The sequence below is a fragment of the Xyrauchen texanus genome, chromosome 23, assembly GCF_025860055.1.
Source record: "Xyrauchen texanus isolate HMW12.3.18 chromosome 23, RBS_HiC_50CHRs, whole genome shotgun sequence".
NCBI classification, from domain to species: domain Eukaryota; kingdom Metazoa; phylum Chordata; class Actinopteri; order Cypriniformes; family Catostomidae; genus Xyrauchen; species Xyrauchen texanus.
In genome coordinates this window covers 40,509,521-40,528,043 of record NC_068298.1, presented here as the reverse complement: position 1 = coordinate 40,528,043, position 18,523 = coordinate 40,509,521, and the positions used below count along the sequence as shown (strand labels likewise).

The 18,523-nt window shown below is 37.1% G+C and overlaps 1 protein-coding gene across 1 annotated transcript in view; it reads left to right on the top strand.

The window, feature by feature from the left end:
- The first annotated feature begins 935 nt into the window (after positions 1-935).
- pigg (phosphatidylinositol glycan anchor biosynthesis class G) overlaps positions 936-18,523 on the top strand; it is a 222,565-nt gene continuing 204,977 nt past the window's right edge. The window contains exons 1-2 of the mRNA XM_052154365.1: positions 936-1,236; positions 2,343-2,548. Of these exons, the coding sequence (XP_052010325.1) occupies positions 1,083-1,236; positions 2,343-2,548 (360 nt within the window). The 5' untranslated portion in view covers positions 936-1,082. The remainder of the gene's footprint in view (positions 1,237-2,342; positions 2,549-18,523) is intronic.

Sequence of the window (18,523 nt, the reverse complement as noted above, 5' to 3'; positions counted from 1 at the left end):
ATTGTTTTTTAATAATAATAAATAAATAAATAATAATAATAATATATAATATATATATATATATATATATATATATATATATATATATATATATATATATATATATATATATAGGCCTATATATAATTTTTTTGGTATCAATATTATGGCACAAATGCTGTCGAATGAACTTGTATTGAACAACTAAACAGGGTACAGCCAGGGAAATATTAAACAAATTCAAATAAATAGATTTAGGTATAAATTATATAGCTGGTCCTATTCCCAGCTTTCTTATTTTTCAAGTTCAATATTGTTTTCAACTATTGTTGGACATCTGTTTAAAGATTAAAAACAGTGGTTTGTTCTTCTTAAATGTATCTATAATAAATGTACCTAAGAAAACTAACAGATTAATCAAATAATATTAATGATTATAGTGAGAAATAGGCTATAATAACCCACTTTATTGTATTAAAATGAATAGGAGAACGTGGAACAGTTAATGGACGAAGAAAAGGAAGTCCTGCCTCACAGGTAAAAGAGCCAATCAGCTTTTAGAGACAGACGTCACCAGTCAGTTAGCTCGAGAACACGCATGCGCATCAGCTGGACCAGACTGAAAAAATGTTGTTGATTTTTCCTTCTTTTTTTCGCGATCTAAGCTAAAAACGCACAATATATGATATTATTGATGTCAAATTTTACTGCTGATTTGAAATATGTCATTTTATCTTAATTTTAACCTACCGTTTTTAAGAATACAATCCTTTTCCTAAATAGGAGCTTTTCTAAAGTGGCCGCGAGTGGACGGACTTGCCTTGATGAAGACTTTGGCTACTATTTGTAAATGTTACAAAATCAGAGTCCCCAGAAGTGTCTGGCCCTCGTGGCTTACCGTAGTGACATAGATATACAAACAAGGAAATGAGATTTTCATTCACTAATCCATTTGACGCTTCATTCATCGTGTTTCTCTGTTTTATAGCCGTGGATTTAATGCATAAAAGTATGCTACTCTGTGTCTTATGAGCGATCAGGAAGCTGACAGTGTTTGTGTTGTTGAGTGATCCTTGTTAGTAACGACCGTTTTGATCTTCATCATGAAGCTGAGCTCATCTGTGTTTGCTTTACTCTGTCTCATCTGTGAGATACTGTCCATCACACTCTTCCTCAGAGGATTCTTCCCTGTTCCTGTCAAATCATCATTTTCATCCAAAAGCAAAGTGACTGACTTTCCTGCAGAGCCACTGACAGGTATAACTTAATTGACATGTATTTGTTGTATATTTGAATTATTATTATTACTACTATTTACTTGTTACCTCATGCCATGTAAAGTTGCTTTGCATTGTATTGTATGACTTCAGATTGAATTGTTCTGATTTGAATCAATGTTTTAGGCTGTTTAATTTAATCAAAAGACTGCATGCTTTAATATCAGCTTAAAATACAAATCACAACATCTATACACTAAACTGTACCTTTAAAAATATCTATATTTTTAAATCATAATAATAAGACCATACTCTGATTACACTTATTATTAGGGCTGACAATCCATTCCACATTTTAATCGAATTAATTACATGGTGTCCTGCTTAATTAATCGCGATTAATAGCATATACAAATATTTGCTGAGAAAGTCCCTCATATAAATATAATTCAATATATAATGATGAAATAATTATACATAGTTATCTTTAAATATTTAACAAATATATACAAATATTCAACTAATTAAAATGCATTACGTTCTCGTAGCAGAAGAGTTCATCATTGATAAGACAATATAAAAAGTGGCTTTAGAATACAATGTATTGATTATTACCATATTATTGATCATAAGTCAATCATTGGCACACAGTTCACAGCAATCCATTTCACAAGTGAATTTGTCAATCAGTTGAGATTTATTATGAGGGCTTGTTTAAGAGCCCGTCAGTGAACACCTGCGTCAGATGTCTCGGGTGTGTTGTGTCATAAACATAAAATGTTTAGTTCACTTTTTCAAGTTAAATGTAGTATAATACTCAATCTTTAAACTCATCTTGAGATCACTTAGTTCGGATTTGCGCTCCATCAAGTGTTTAATCGCAAGAACGTAACGCATGTTTGCGTTGTTCTGCCCACTGAAGTGTTTCTTCACTGTATAAACTGTGTGTTGCTCATACAGCTGAAGTTTCACTTACTGCCCCCTGGAGTAAACAGGTGGTACTACAAGCTTGCATTCATACGGGGGCATGAGATTAATTGCGTTAATTCTTTTAACGCGTTATTTTTTATAAAGTCAATCGCACTGAATTAACGCTTTAAATCGACAGCCCTACTTATTATGTGTTATTTTTGTTTTGTTTTGCAGGAAACAGTCCAAACTCCACCAAAGCCCCTGTGGCGTTATTCAGGCGGGTGGTTATCATGTTGATTGATGCTTTGAGAGAGGACTTTGTGTTCGGCTCTGAGGGACGGAGCTTCATGCCCTACACCAGACATGTGGTGGAGAGAGGGTCAGCTCACAGCTTCATAGCCAAAGCCAGACCCCCCACTGTAACCATGCCCAGAATTAAGGTGAATCACAGACTGCAAATACATCTTTTTTCCACGTGTGGTCTGACAGATAAACAACACTATAGATTGTCACATAGGAAATAAATAGGTACTCAATAACATAAGAAATGTTGTTAAATGGGATGTATATATTATATATAATATAATTATAAAATGTGACATTTTCCCCAATTCTATTGAAAAGCTTTTTTACATTGAAGACAATGTTATAAGAGGTGCCCGCCCATGCAAAACTTGCTGCCATGATGTTAAGTTGTTTTGAGTGGTTGCCAGTGCATTTCTATGGGGTTGCTGAAGTGTTCTGACGGGTTTTAGCTTGTTGCTATGCAGTTGATATGGTTTATGAGTGGTTGCTGTGGTATTGCAATGATGTTGCTATAGTGTTCTGGGTGGTTACTTACTAACTCAAGTAAAAAGAGCCCATTCCCAAGTCTAGGTGATATTCTGGTCCCTATATGGCATTTTATGTCTGTTTTATTGTAGTGGTGATGCCTGCCTTAACAATGACTAGTAGTGTAAATCATTGCCCAGAACTATATAAATAATAAAATGATGTAGATATCTTTGGACAGGAAGAAGAATCTACTGACACAAACATTACCAATAATGTTTGATTTTCTTTATTTAATTTTGTCTTGACTGAAGTGATCCAATGGCTGGGGAGTATTTCAGGGTCCCCAATGTCATGGAAAAACTTGAACATAACAGTGAATTTTAAGATTGTGTTTTCCCGACCTGGAAAAGTTTTGAAAATGAAAAAATTAATTCATTATAAAAAATGTATGGACATTTCTGTGGTGTGTATATATATATACTCACCTAAAGGATTATTAGGAACACCATACTAATACTGTGTTTGACCCCCTTTCGCCTTCAGAACTGCCTTAATTCTACGTGGCATTGATTCAACAAGGTGCTGAAAGCATTCTTTAGAAATGTTGGCCCATATTGATAGGATAGCATCTTGCAGTTGATGGAGATTTGTGGGATGCACATCCAGGGCACGAAGCTCCCGTTCCACCACATCCCAAAGATGCTCTATTGGGTTGAGATCTGGTGACTGTGGGGGCCATTTTAGTACAGTGAACTCATTGTCATGTTCAAGAAACCAATTTGAAATGATTCGAGCTTTGTGACATGGTGCATTATCCTGCTGGAAGTAGCCATCAGAGGTTGGGTACATGGTGGCCATAAAGGGATGGACATGGTCAGAAACAATGCTCAGGTAGGCCGTGGCATTTAAACGATGCCCAATTGGCACTAAGGGGCCTAAAGTGTGCCAAGAAAACATCCCCCACACCATTACACCACCACCACCAGCCTGCACAGTGGTAACAAGGCATGATGGATCCATGTTCTCATTCTGTTTACGCCAAATTCTGACTCCTACCATCTGAATATCTCAACAGAAATCGAGACTCATCAGACCAGGCAACATTTTTCCAGTCTTCAACTGTCCAATTTTGGTGATCTCTTGCAAATTGTAGCCTCTTTTTCCTATTTGTAGTGGAGATGAGTGGTACCCGGTGGGGTCTTCTGCTGTTGTAGCCCATCCGCCTCAAGGTTGTGCATGTTGTGGCTTCACAAATGCTTTGCTGCATACCTCGGTTGTAACGAGTGGTTATTTCAGGCAAAGTTGCTCTTCTGTCAGCTTGAATCAGTCGGCCCATTCTCCTCTGACCTCTAGCATCAACAAGGCATTTTCGCCCACAGGACGGCCGCACACTGGATGTTTTTCCCTTTTCACACCATTCTTTGTAAACCCTAGAAATGGTTGTGTGTGAAAATCCCAGTAACTGAGCAGATTGTGAAATACTCAGACCGGCCCGTCTGGCACCAACAACCATGCCACGCTCAAAATGGCTTAAATCACCTTTCTTTCCCTTTCTGACATTCAGTTTGGAGTTCAGGAGATTGTCTTGACCAGGACCACACCCCTAAATGCATTGAAGCAGCTGCCATGTGATTGGTTGATTAGATAATTGCATTAATGAGAAATTGAACAGGTGTTCCTAATAATCCTTTAGGTGAGTGTATATACATATATATATATATATATATATATATATATATATAATTGGCTAGAAATGACTCCTGTGTAGAGTAAATCTTTCTCAAAAGCCAGGGGGACGCTAGATTTGTGTGTAAAAATCTGAATTTTAGCACATGTTAAGCCAAACCCATCAGTCACAGGACAGATCATAGTCTCTGAAAACTGATGGGGGCATTACTCAATTTTGATGTAGTGTGCAGTTACTGTGGTCAGTGTAGAGGGACTATATTTATTTTGGCCATGTTGACCCCTACCACTCTGTTTTAATACTGTTAGCCAATCATTTTCTGTATGATCATATCTATCTGTCGTTCTCACTCATTAAAAAGCGACCATTTAAATCTGTGACGTGCGATTTAAAGGAAACCAAAGCCATTAAATTAGTTACGTTCTATGTCTTGCCATTCAATTAGTTAGGTCTTTCCAGTTTTTCAAACAGCTGTCTGAAAGCTGACAAATGCTGGCATTAAACACAGAATCAGGATGAAATCGAGGTTCTTCTGATTCCAATGTTTGCGTGTGTCCAGCAGGGGGCAGTGGTGCTCTATCTCTCTCATAGACCTTCATCTGTCACTGTATGCCACTCTGCTGTAAACCTGTTTGACATGGCTAACTAACTAAAATGACTGTGTGTTGCAGAGATCAGTCAGTCCTTTATCAGCGCTGGTTTGCAGGTCTGACCGCTACTCAGGATATTTATTCTGAAAGAACAGGGCTTAATTCCTGGAAGAAAGAGAAACCTTATAAAGTGACTATTTTAGGGTGTTCTCACACTGTTACACATAAGAGAACATGATCAAAGACTGTGTGCATACAGTTGAAGTCAGACGTTTACATACACTTTTGTAGTCATTAAAGTCATTAAAGCTAATTTTTTAACCTCTCCACAGATTTAATATTAGCAAACTATAGTTTTAGCAAGTTGTTTATGACATCTACTTTGTGCATGACACAAGTAATTTATCCAACAGTTGTTTACAGACAGATTGTTTCACTTTTAATTGACTATATTACAATTCCAGTGGGTCAGAAGTTTACATGCATTATGTTAACTGTGCCTTTAAACAGCTTAGACATTTTCAGAAAACGATGTCAAGCCTTTGGACAATTAGCTTCTGATAGGAGCTGTACTGAATTGGAGGTGTACCTGTGGATGTATTTTAAGGCCTACTATAAACTCAGTGTCTCTTTGCTTGACATCATGGAAAAAACAAAAGAAATCAGCCTCAGTGCACATGGGGACAAAGATCTTACTTTTTGGAAAAATTACCTCTGTTCTAATGAAACAAAAATTGAACTGTTTGGCCATAATGACCATTGATATGTTTGGAAGAAAAAGAGTCTTGCAAGCCTTGAATCATGGGGCATCATGTTGTGGGGGTGCTTTGCTGCAGGAGGGACTGGTGCACTTCACAAAATAGATGAAATCATGAGGAAGGAAAATGATGTGGATATATTGAAGCAACATCTCAAGACATCAGCCAGGAAGTTAAAGCTCAGTCGCAAATGGGTCTTCCAAATGGACAATGACTCCAAGCTTACCTCCAAAGATGTGGTAAAAGGGATCAAGGTATTGGAGTGACCATCACAAAGTCCTGACCTCCATCTGATAGAAAATGTGTGGACAGAACTGAAAAAGCATGTGTGAGCAAGGAGACCTACAAATCTGACTCAGTTACACCAGTTCTGTCTGGAGGAATGGACCAAAATTCCAGCAACTCATTGTGAGAAGCTTGTGGAAGGCTACACAAAACATTTGACCCAAGTTAAACAATTTAAAAGCAATGATACCAAATACTAACAAATTGTATGTAAACTTCTGACCCACTGGGAATGTGATGAAAGAAATAAAAGCTGAAATAAATAATTCTCTACTATTATTCTGACATTTATCATTCTTAAAATAAAGTAATGATCCTAACTGACCTAAGACAGGGAATGTTTTCTATGATTGAATGTCAGGAATTATGTTTAGGGTCACTTACTCTATTTATTTATTTATTTATTTATTTAACATTTTATAATAATAGTATAGTCATTACAACTGTGGAATAACATAAATGGACCTATGGGAATTATGTTGTGACTAAAAAAAGTCAAAATAAATAAAAACTGTGTTATATTTTAGCATCTTCAATGTGGCCACACTTTGTCTAGATTTTGCAGACATGAACTCTTGACATTTTCTCAAGCAACTTCTTGAGGTTTCACCCTGAGATGCTTTTTAAACAGTACTGAAGGAGTTCCCATCTACATGCTGGCCACTTATTGGCTGCTTTTCTTTATTATTTCGGTCCAAGTGATCTGTTCTGGTCAGAACTTGATCATCTCAAACGAGTCTATTGAGTCTGTCTTTGCTGCAGCCTGTAGCTATCCACTATGTACTGGATGTTTGTAACCTCCGTGAAGTTGGCACCCCATGCAATTATATCATTACCAAATCTATACCATTAATTTGTGCTGTGAAAATTTACTTTTGTGCTGGCTCAGTGTTTGAGATGTGGTCCAAATCGCTCAAAACTGGTTTAGTTTGTTTGTGCTCGATTTGTGCTGTTAAAAGAAACACTGTATCAGGGGCCTGTGTAACTCTGCATGTAAAGATGCTGACTACCACACCGAGTCGTGAGTTTGAATCCAGGGCATGCTGAGTGACTTCAGTCAGCTCTCCTAAGCAACCAAATTGGCCTGATTGCTTGGGTGGGTAGTCACATGGGGTAACCTCCTTGTGGTCACTATAATGTGGTTCTCAATCTCGGTTGGGCTCGTGGTGAGTTTTGTGTGGATGCTGCGGAGAATAGCGTGAAGCTTCCACATGCACTGCGGTAATGCGCTCAACAATCAACATAAGATTGAGTGTTTCAGATGCGGAGGAAATTCGTCCTCCACCACCCGGATTGAGGCCAGTCACTATGCCACCACGAGGACTTAAAGTGCATTGGGAATTGGGCATGCCATATTGGGGAGAAAATATTTTTTTTTAATAAAAACTATCTATTTCCCTGAATTCTTTAGTAATAAGAATATGAATTCAGTAGCAGTGACGTTTCTCTCCACCCCATGTCATCCAAATCGCACCAATCCAGTGTCGTTTGTTTGTGCTTGATTTGTGGCGTTAAAAGAAACATAACGTATACCTTTCCTTGTAATTAACAATATAGCTTTGAGGGGCTGTGAAATCGCGCAGGGTACACCCCATGTCAATCACTCTCACCTGTCTTCATTGTTTGTGCTCGCTTCTGGTGTGTGCCGTGTTTGGGATCATTGAAGCATTAATTTTTGGTCAAAGATTTAATCTAATCCTCAAACTCAAACACATCTCTCTGTCAGGAAATATCAGATTTACTCTGATATTTAAACCACGGATGCAAACTACTCGCCTTTCAGCTGAAGTCACTTTTTCTGAAGCTAATTTGACCATTGTTTGGTGAAATTTCTAAGTTGTCCTTAAAAAGTTTACTTTAAGCTTAAAAACTTGAAACTCCGTTATCATCAATTTATGTACAGTAAAACATAGCGAGATACAATACAAATAATAATAAAAAAAAAATAATAAAGGTAGTAATAAAATGAATATCAAGAACTTTATTAAATAAATAAATAAATCTAGCCTACACAACCAGTCCAAAGCACACTGATTATATTCGTTTCTCATAATCTTAAAACCTTTTGATCTAAAGGCTTATGGTCAAACACTTGGCTTTATTTATGTAAATTGTGCCTAATTATAGATGTCTATACAATCCTTTTATTTAAGTTTTATTTATTTATTTATTTTTTAAAGAAAATTGCGCTGAAATTTAAAAGAAATATTTAGAATATTAACTAACATGTAGCACTATGCAATTGCACAAACACCATCATCACAAGTCGCGCAAGCTTCTAGCTAAATTAAAACTAATAAAAAAATTCAGAGCTGAATACTGTGGCTGTTTACTTGGAATAACTAACCTATTTAAACATTATGTACAGCTTTGTTCAGCAGTGTCACATATAGCCTATAAACAAATCACAATTTGCAGCACAAACACAGAATTATTATAATTTTTTTTTAGCATTTGGAGTTTAATGCTTTTAGCCTGCACAATTTCATGTTTCCCAAAGCTATCTTGTTAAATACAAAGAGTGGAAATGATGTTTCTTTTAACAGCACAAATGAACTAGACCGTTTTGGAGTGACATCACTGCTCCTGAAAATGTCATGCTATTTTTAAGGATGATAAATAGTTTCAGTGTTTCTTTTAACGGCACAAATCAGCACAAATGAACGACACTGGTTAGGAGCGATTTGGACCAGATGGGGTGGAGTGTGTGATGTCACTGCTCCCGAATACAAGCTCTTATTTCTAAGGAAGGGAAATAGATCAAGATTCATTTTAATGGCAAAAATCAGTAGTGTTGGGTTCAAGTCCACCTTAGTCGAGTCTGAGTTTTTAAACAATCGAGTCAGAATCCAAAAGGGGCAGAGTTGGACTCGAGACCGAGTCATAACAGTCCGAGTCGAGTCCGAATGAATCTGTGCATGAACCTGAATTAAATTTGTATCCATAAACTCAACATCAATATTTTAAGTTTAATTTAAACTTCAGAACTAAGAAAAACAGTTTGTCAATATAAATGTAATAAAACATATTTCAGATATATTTTTATGATTGCTATCCTGCTGAACACACTTCAAAGTGGTTTCAGAATGAAAGCATGTGCTTTAGGTGTATGAAGACAAAACTGTCCTTCAACATAATTCTTATTGTGTTCTGTTGATATTTCAATGATTTGTTGCTTTTTCCCCTCCATACAAAGATGGACTAAAGAAAGTGAAAGCTGCATTAATCATTATAACCAGAATTATTATCTTCCAAATTTTAATTTAGTTTTTATTTCTACATCATTTTCAATTCGTCAATTAAATTTAGTTTTATTTAAAATGATCCTTATCTAAAGAAATAATAGTCTGTACTGAGATTTCTTTCTGAATCTTTTTTCTTTATCTGCCGACTGATGAATCAACACAGTAGTGATCAGCACTCACTGAGACGTCTCTCGATTTGACTGCAAACACTGGAAAAGCCCACTGATAATATAAGGGGCATGTCGTCACGGACATGATTTTCTAGTTAATTTGAGGGAATCCACTCAATGTAGGGCAGTTCTGCGTGCTGCTCGTGGACCTAAATCTCTGATGCGTCCATGTGCATCTCACAGCAGCTGCAGCAGAAGATAAAACATTATAATAATTGATATTTGCTTGATCTGCAGCTGCGTTGGTCAGAATCAGTCTGAAATCTTTAAATACAAAGAAAAATTCCTTGATTTTTAACCGCAAAAACATGAATAATAATAATTTTGAGTCATAAATATAACAGAATTGTCCTTCAGAAGTGTCTTAGCATAAGTTATTTGGTGGTTTACAATAGAAATAAAAGGTCATAACCAACCAAATTCATCTCAGTAACATGAAGTTCAGCTTCATACACAAACTCTATCATTGAATAATACATTTATTTTATAGTCTATCATTAAATAATAAACAAAACATTTCACTGCCCACAATATCCTACTGTTTTATTGTGTATGGTGGAATGTTGTGAATGTTGGACACATGCTGTAAAAGAATGTATTTTAAGCAGCTCGTCAATGCTTTGAAAATAGTCAATCAATAATAAATTGGTGCTGTTTATCTGTTTACAGTTGCTGTCTGCTTTAGCAATAATTAATTAATTCATAAAGTTATTATGGACCAGTTCAAGCTGACAACACTGCATGGACCACAAGAGACTACAGAAGCCTACACGTGTAGATACATTACGCCTAAAAAGACTTAATATCCAATATCAATATTATTTTTATGTATTTTTATTAAAATATGCTGTTTTTAGTAAACTGTGAGAGACATGATGTGGGTGACTTGACTCTTGATTTTAAGTTTTTAGCCATGATGAAACCGCAATATGAGCACCATCTTGGCTGCACAAACACCACACGCAATTTTACCAGTTGTCAGGTCCTGAGTCAGGTAAAACTGCCTTGTTTAGTGTCTATTACATTGGATACATACTTGTCTTTGTATTTTCGTCATACCAGCCTCTTTGGTAGTTGATGTTATACAGAAGTCTCAGTAGTAACATTCAAGAATATTGGTTGTCTGCTGAGTGTGCACAACTCTGCTACATCTACAAATTCAGGTGCTAATACAGCTGCATGCAGACAGAGATGTGTTCATTAATTTCTGTTTTGTTATTTATTTTTAATTTTTTTGCATTGCATCACAAATGTCATGGACCAAAGACTCGAGTCCGAGTAAAAATGCATCCGAGTCCGTGACATGTCCAAGTCCATTAAAATTGGACTCGTGACTCTGACTCGAGTCTGAGTCCAAACTCCAGTACCCCAGCTGTACAAATCAGCACAAACGAACGACACCGGTTTGGTGTGATTTGGATGACATGGAGTGGAGAGTGACGTCACATAGCCAAACAATAATATCTAATATCTCAAACACCGAACCAGCCCAAACGTTCATTTCTGCGGCACAAATCGTCACAAACGAATGGTATAGATTTGGTAATAATTTAATTATATGGGGTGCCAACTTCATGCTTTATTCATACTGGTTATTTATATACACCACTAAGCCTGTTAAAATGACAAAGCATGTTACACACATTAAAGCTACTAATTGCTTATGAATTTATACCAATCACAAAATACATTTAGCTTTTAAACCTAAGATCATGTGATATAAAATAATTGAATCTCTGCAACAAACACAAACATTGAGCATGCATATATATCATGAAATATTAACAATCTATTTTGCACGTGGGTATTCTAACACCCATAACAAATATATGTATAATATATTTAATGAATCCAGAAATAAACAATGGCAATTTTACCATGCAAAGACAACATTAGTGCTAAAAACACATACAATAACAGTTCATCTGTGCCATTGAGTTCCACTCCGACACATGTGTTACAACATCCAGTTCCTATTGGATCTAATCCAGTATGTCATCATGCTACAGGCTGCAGTGAGTACCTCTTGGAGCTTGGCTGTCCTCTATTGGACATTTCTGGTACTTTGCCTGAGCACTTTGCCACTCTATCTAAAATCTGGAACAGAACTGACTGGTTTTCTAGTATATTGACATTTCCGTTGATATTTTTATGATATTTTATTTATATAAAAAAAGAAAACGTTTGTGCAGTACATTTTCATTACAATAAACTTAGACTTCTATAGCTTTTTTTTTTATTGCACTTTAAAAACTGCTTTCACTTGCACAATAAATTGCAGTGGCAACAGTATTTAAGATATCAAATTTCCCTTTACAATTTTACATTAGCAGTGTCTTGACATTATTCTAATTTTAAGCAATTCATATACACAAGGGCTATTTCAAAGTCTGATAAAATTGCCTTACTTCCTGGTGCCAGTTAGTTGTGCTATGACCATGACTCATAATAACCACATAATGTGATCAGTCCCCAGTACAAACATACAGCTGACTTTTCATAAAAATTATATAATGCACACAGAAGATATAAGGAACATCCTGTTTCACATTTTTGCCCTTAATTTATTTTCTTGGTAACACCGTTAAAAAGATAAAACCAGTTCATAAGATAAAAATCAGTTCATCAGAAGCAAGCATCTTCAATGTCTTGACATAATATTTCCTAAGTTTCCCATTCAATCCAAAATACACTTCCTGGGTGGAGATAATGACAATTAAAGATAAAGAGCTAAAGATAATTGTGAAAGTTGTCCTTGATGAGAAAAATGTAGCAAGTTTGGTGACTGTAGAAGAAACTGACCCCACCACTTTTGTCAAAAGGTGGCGCTATAGAGCTCCCCAGCCACGCCCAGGCCTAATGTTCGACAACTCTGATGTATGTGCAAATATAATGAAAACTCAAGCATGCCAAGTACCTCAAAAACATGTGAATATACATAAAAGGAATGATATTTAATGCGTTGACATGGCAACAATGTGTAAGATATCAAGAATCCCTTCAGTATTTTAAGTATGCACTGTCTTGACATTATATAATTTTTTTTTGAAGCAATTCAGATAAACATAAGATGGATATTTCAAAGTCTGTTGTATGTGCAACACTTCCACAAGTTGGTAGCGCTACGACTGTGACCCACAATAACCACATGAATGTGATCAGCCCACAAGGTCAAAAATTTGGCTTCATTTTGATGCACGTAGAAGATATGAGACACTTCCTTTTTCCCATTTGTTTTTTCTCGTTAATTTATAGCGTCACCATGGAAACGCTGTTCAATATTTCAAAAATGTGTTCCCAATTTAGCATAGTCAATGTCTTTGCATGATGTCACACATTTGGTACCTGTAATCCCTAGGAGGAGTATTACAAAATCCAGAGCATGCATTTTCCAAACAATTCAAAATGTCCGACTTCCTGTTGGCCGGAGCTTATGACTTTCAGCACGAAAGCTGTCCGGCTTGATGAGATCTATATTTGTACAAAGTATGGTGACAGCAAATCAAAAAGGCCCGCCGAACATGCCCAAACGTTAGACGATGATTGGTTGGTTGGGCGCAAAAAAAACTCCACAGGAAACCGACGAACACCGGTATTACCGCGGGTTGGACGCTGTGTGGTACTATGGGGTAATTTGTGTTAAGCGGGGTTAGGGTTAAACCTACACAATAAAGCAAGACACCTTGATTTCAAACTTTTCAAGCAAGTGCATCCGGAATACTTCATACATACACATACATACAGTGCATCTGGAAAGTATTCTCAGCGCTTCACTTTTTCCATATTTTGTTATGTTACAGCCTTATTCCAAAATGGATTAAATTCATTATATATATATATATATATATATATATATATATATATATATATATATATATATATATATTTCCATTTACTGTCAGGCAAGTATCCATCTATACATGCAGGTGGATAATTACTTACAAAAATGAAGACATAAAAACTATTATAAATGTAAAAATAATAAGTATAATGATGATAATAATAAATCATGGTTCGAGGTGAATATGTTTTTGTATTATTTTATGTTTTTATTACATATGTATAGGCTGCAGAGTTGTGGTCACAATGAACTGCTCTGTGGAAATAAAGCAAACTGATCTCAATGCACCTCCTGAACTAAGATCAGGTCATTTGCAGCACTCATATACGATACTGTTCTTATATATATATAAAAAAAAAAAGTTTAGAAGACAGAATCAAAGAAAGAGTGAGAAACTTTTACAAGTGTATAATTTGTTAACATTAATTACATTTATAGACGGTAAATTATATTGTAAATGTAAGCAGAGTGACATCATTCCCGAGTGCTGTGAAATTGCGTATCAACAGGTTAAGTAATGAAATCAATCTCATAAATGTGATACCTACTAGTCTACTAGGAAAATCATTGTTCGAGGGCAGCCCTAGTTTTCACACATATTAAGTACCCAAAAAGTACCAAAACCTTGAAAATAATAATAATAAATATAGCTGGAAGCACTAATGACCGTCCCAAGCACAACTTGTCCATTTCCACCCATTGTCTTTCAGAAAAAAATGCAAGGTGGACTCATGCATTTGGCATTTGACATTTATTCTAAACAGTTTTGACACAATTTGTGTAAATGTAAGAGAACTATTTTAAAGTCTGCTGTAAGAGCCACACTTCCTGCTGGGAGGTGGTGGCACTATGACCGTGACGCAAAATAGTCAAATCTACAGTGGGTACGGAAAGTATTCAGACCCCCTTAAATTTTTCACTCTTTGTTATATTGCAGCCATTTGCTAAAATCATTTAAGATCATTTTTTTTCCTGATTATTGTACACACAGCACCCCATATTGACAGAAAAACACAGAATTGTTGACATTTTTGCACATTTATTAAAAAAGAAGAACTGAAATATCACGTGGTCCTAAGTATTCAGAACCTTTGTTCAGTATTTAGTAGAAGCACCCTTTTGATCTAATACAGCCATGAGTCTTTTTGGGAAAGATGCAACAAGTTTTTCACATCTGGATTTGGGTATCCTCTGCCATTCCTCCTTGCAGATCCTCTCCAGTTCTGTCAGGTTGGATGGTAAACGTTGGTGGACAGCCATTTTCAGGTCTCTCCAGAGACGCTCAATTGGGTTTAATTCAGGGCTCTGGCTGGGCCATTCAAGAACAGTCACGGAGTTGTTGTGAAGCCACTCCTTCGTTATTTTAGCGGTGTGCTTAGGGTCATTGTCTTGTTGGAAAGTGAACCTTCGGCCCAGTCTGAGGTCCAGAGCACTCTGGAGAAGGTTTTCGTCCAGGATATCCCTGTACTTGGCCGCATTCATCTTTCCCTCGATTGCAACCAGTCGTCCTGCCCCTGCAGCTGAAAAAACACCCCCACAGCATGATGCTGCCACCACCATGCTTCACTGTTGAGACTGTATTGGACAGGTGATGAGCAGTGCCTGGTTTACTCCACACATACCGCTTAGAATTAAGACCAAAAAGTTCTATCTTGGACTCATCAGACCAGAGAATCTTATTTATCACCATCTTGGAGTCCTTCAGGTGTTTTTTAGCAAACTCCATGCGGGCTTTCATGTGTCTTGCACTGAGGAGAGGCTTCCGTTGGGCCACTCTGCCATAAAGCCCCGACTGGTGGATGGTTGCAGTGATGGTTGACTTATTACAACTTACTCCCATCTCCCGACTGCATCTCTGGAGCTCAGACACAGTGATCTTTGGGTTCTTCTTTACCTCTCTCACCAAGGCTCTTCTCCCCCGATAGCTCAGTTTGGCCGGACGGCCAGCTCTAGGAAGGGTTCTGGCCAAACGTCTTCCATTTAAGGATTATGGAGGCCACTGTGCTCTTATGAACCTTAAGGGCAGCAGAAATTTTTTTGTAACCTTGGCCAGATCTGTGCCTTGCCACAATTCTGTCTCTGAGCTCTTCAGGCAGTTCCTTTGACCTCATGATTCTCATTTGCTCTGACATGCACTGTGAGCTGTAAGGTCTTATATAGACAGGTGTGTGGCTTTCCTAATCAAGTCCAATCAGTATAATCAAACACAGCTGGACTCAATTGAAGGTGTAGAACCATCTCAAGGATGATCAGAAGAAATGGACAGCACCTGAGTTAAATATATGAGTGTCACAGCAAAGGGTCTGAATACTTAGGACCATGTGATATTTCAGTTTTTCTTTTTTAATAAATGTGCAAAAATGTCAACAATTCTGTGTTTTTCTGTCAATATGGGGTGCTGTGTGTACAATAATCAGGAAAAAAAATGATCTTAAATGATTTTAGCAAATGGCTGCAATATAACAAAGAGTGAAAAATTTAAGGGGGTCTGAATACTTTCCGTACCCACTGTATGTGATTAGCCCCCAAGACTAAAAATACATCTCAGTTTTTATCTAAATCACACATTGCACACAGACGATATGAGACATTTCCTGTTTCCCATTTTTCACAATTAATTTAATGCCTTGCCATGGCAACCCTGTTCGATATATCAAAATCTGTTTGCAAAATTAGCGTCTTCAATGTCTTGACATAATGATGTCCAAATATGTTGACCGTGTCATGAATCACCTAGGAGGAGTATTTAAAAGTTAAGAGACTGCAATATTCAAAAAGTCCAAAATGTTCAACCTGTTTGGCGGACCTAATGACTATAGTTATGAAAGTTGTCCAGCTGGATGAGAACTATATACGTACCAATTCTGGTGACTACAGGTGAAAATAGGGGTGCTGCAGAGGCCATCTTACACACCCATTTTAAAGGGGGCACTACAGAGGGCCCCCACATGCCCATTTGTGAACTTTTGCCCAGAACTAATGGCCAATGACTGTGTGTGTGTGTGCATAATTTCTTGAAATTTTAAGCATGACAAGTGCCTCAAAAACACCCAAATATAGGAAGAAAGGAATAATAACAATGAATGCGTGGTCATGGCAAAAGTATTTAAGATATCAAATATCCCTTTAAAAATTTACATCAGCAGTGTCTTAACATTATTCAAAATATTTAAGCAATTAATATAAACCTAAGAGGGCTATTTCAAAGTCTGTTAAAAGTGCCATACTTCCTGCTGCCAGTTGGTGGTGCTATGACCATGACCTATATTAGCCACATAAATGTGATCAGTCCCATTAACAAACATCTGAATTTTCATCAAAATCATACAATGCACACAAACGATATAAGGAACTTCCTGTTTCACATTTATTCATACATTTATTGCGGAGTCATGGCAACACCGTTCAAAACTGATTTTTTTTTTTTTTTGCAATTTTGCATTTACAATGTCTTGGCATGATCTTGCACACAATTGGTGGCAGTCACATGAATCCCCTAGGAGGAGTATTTAAAAGTGCAGAGCCTGTGATTTTCAGAAAATCCAAAATGGCTGACTTCCTGTTGGGTTGAGCTAATGACTATGTGTATGAAAGTTGTTCGGCAACTATATATGTACCAATTTTGGTGACTGTAGGTGAAAATGGGGGTGCTACAGAACACCCCTTACATGCCCATTTTCAAGAGGTGCTACAGAGCCCCCCTTGCAACTTTGCCCTGCATTACTGGCTGAGGATTCTTATTTGTGTGCAAAATTTCAAGAGTTTTCACACGTTAAGTACCCCAAAAGTACAGAAAACCTTGAAAAAAGAAGAATATGAATCATTAGAAGAACAATAGGGTCTCTGCACTTTCAGTGCTTGGGCCCTATTAATCCTTAGAACAATAGGGTCTCCATACTTTCAGTGCGTGGGCCCTAATAATAATAATTCTTAGAAGAACACTAGGGCCTCCGCACTTTCAGTTCTTGGGCTCTAATAATGCTTACAACAATAGGGTCCCCGAACTTTCAGTGATTGTGCACTAATTATGAGCTCAAACAATGTGTATAGCAGTCATCTCTCTTCAATCACTCTGTCATTTAGTGACACCCAGTGGATAAAGGTTTCAGTAAGAGGCAGTGACTCTCAAGCCTCCTTTCAGATCATTGCTATCTGATTCAGCCGGATACAGCGAAAATTCACGTGAGGGGAGACATTGGCTCTAATTAGCGCTGATTCGTTCAATGTGCTGTCAATCAATCAATGCAATAATCCCGCCTCTCATGCCCTCGTCCTCACAACAAGTCTCTGCAGATCGCTATAATTGGGATGATTTGTGTGGAAGTGCAGAAACTATTTGCACAGAAAACAACCAAATTACACAGACAACTGCACTGAGACCGTAAATCCGTGCATTTTATCACGTGTGATAAAACGTGATCGTTGTGCATGACATGTTGGAGACTCGCAGCACGTGGAGACTACTGCTACTCTCCGTGATCCACGCACAACTCGCCACACACCAATTTAGAGTGAGAACCACTAATCGCGACCACGAGGAGGTTACCCCATGTGACTCTACCCTCCCTAGCAACCGGGCCAATTTGGTTGCTTAGGAGACCTGACTGGAGTGTTTCAGTACACCCTGGATTCAAACTTGCGTCTCCAGGGGTGATAGTCAGCGTCAATACTCGCTGAGCTACTTTTACCCCCCACTTTTTTGCTTATATTATAAAAAATTAAAAATGCCCTAATTCAATATTTATGTCACAATGCAGCCAAAATGTATTATTACAGGGGATTAAAAGGAGGTTAATTTAGTCATTTATGTGTTTATATGTTTGTTTTATATTTATGTGGTTAATGACATTTTGTTTATATTAGTTTCTGTAAAGTCTTGACTCACTTGTGTTGTCACTTGTCACTTTGATTTCAAAATAATGGTTAAAATTTACCTAAAGTCCTCTGCAAAAACTATTTTCAGGTCTTCATGCTCATTGTCAGCATATAGTATATCATATAATAAAGCCTGATGACCTTTAAACCATTCTGAACTCTTTATATAGCTTTCTATGTTGGCAAGTCC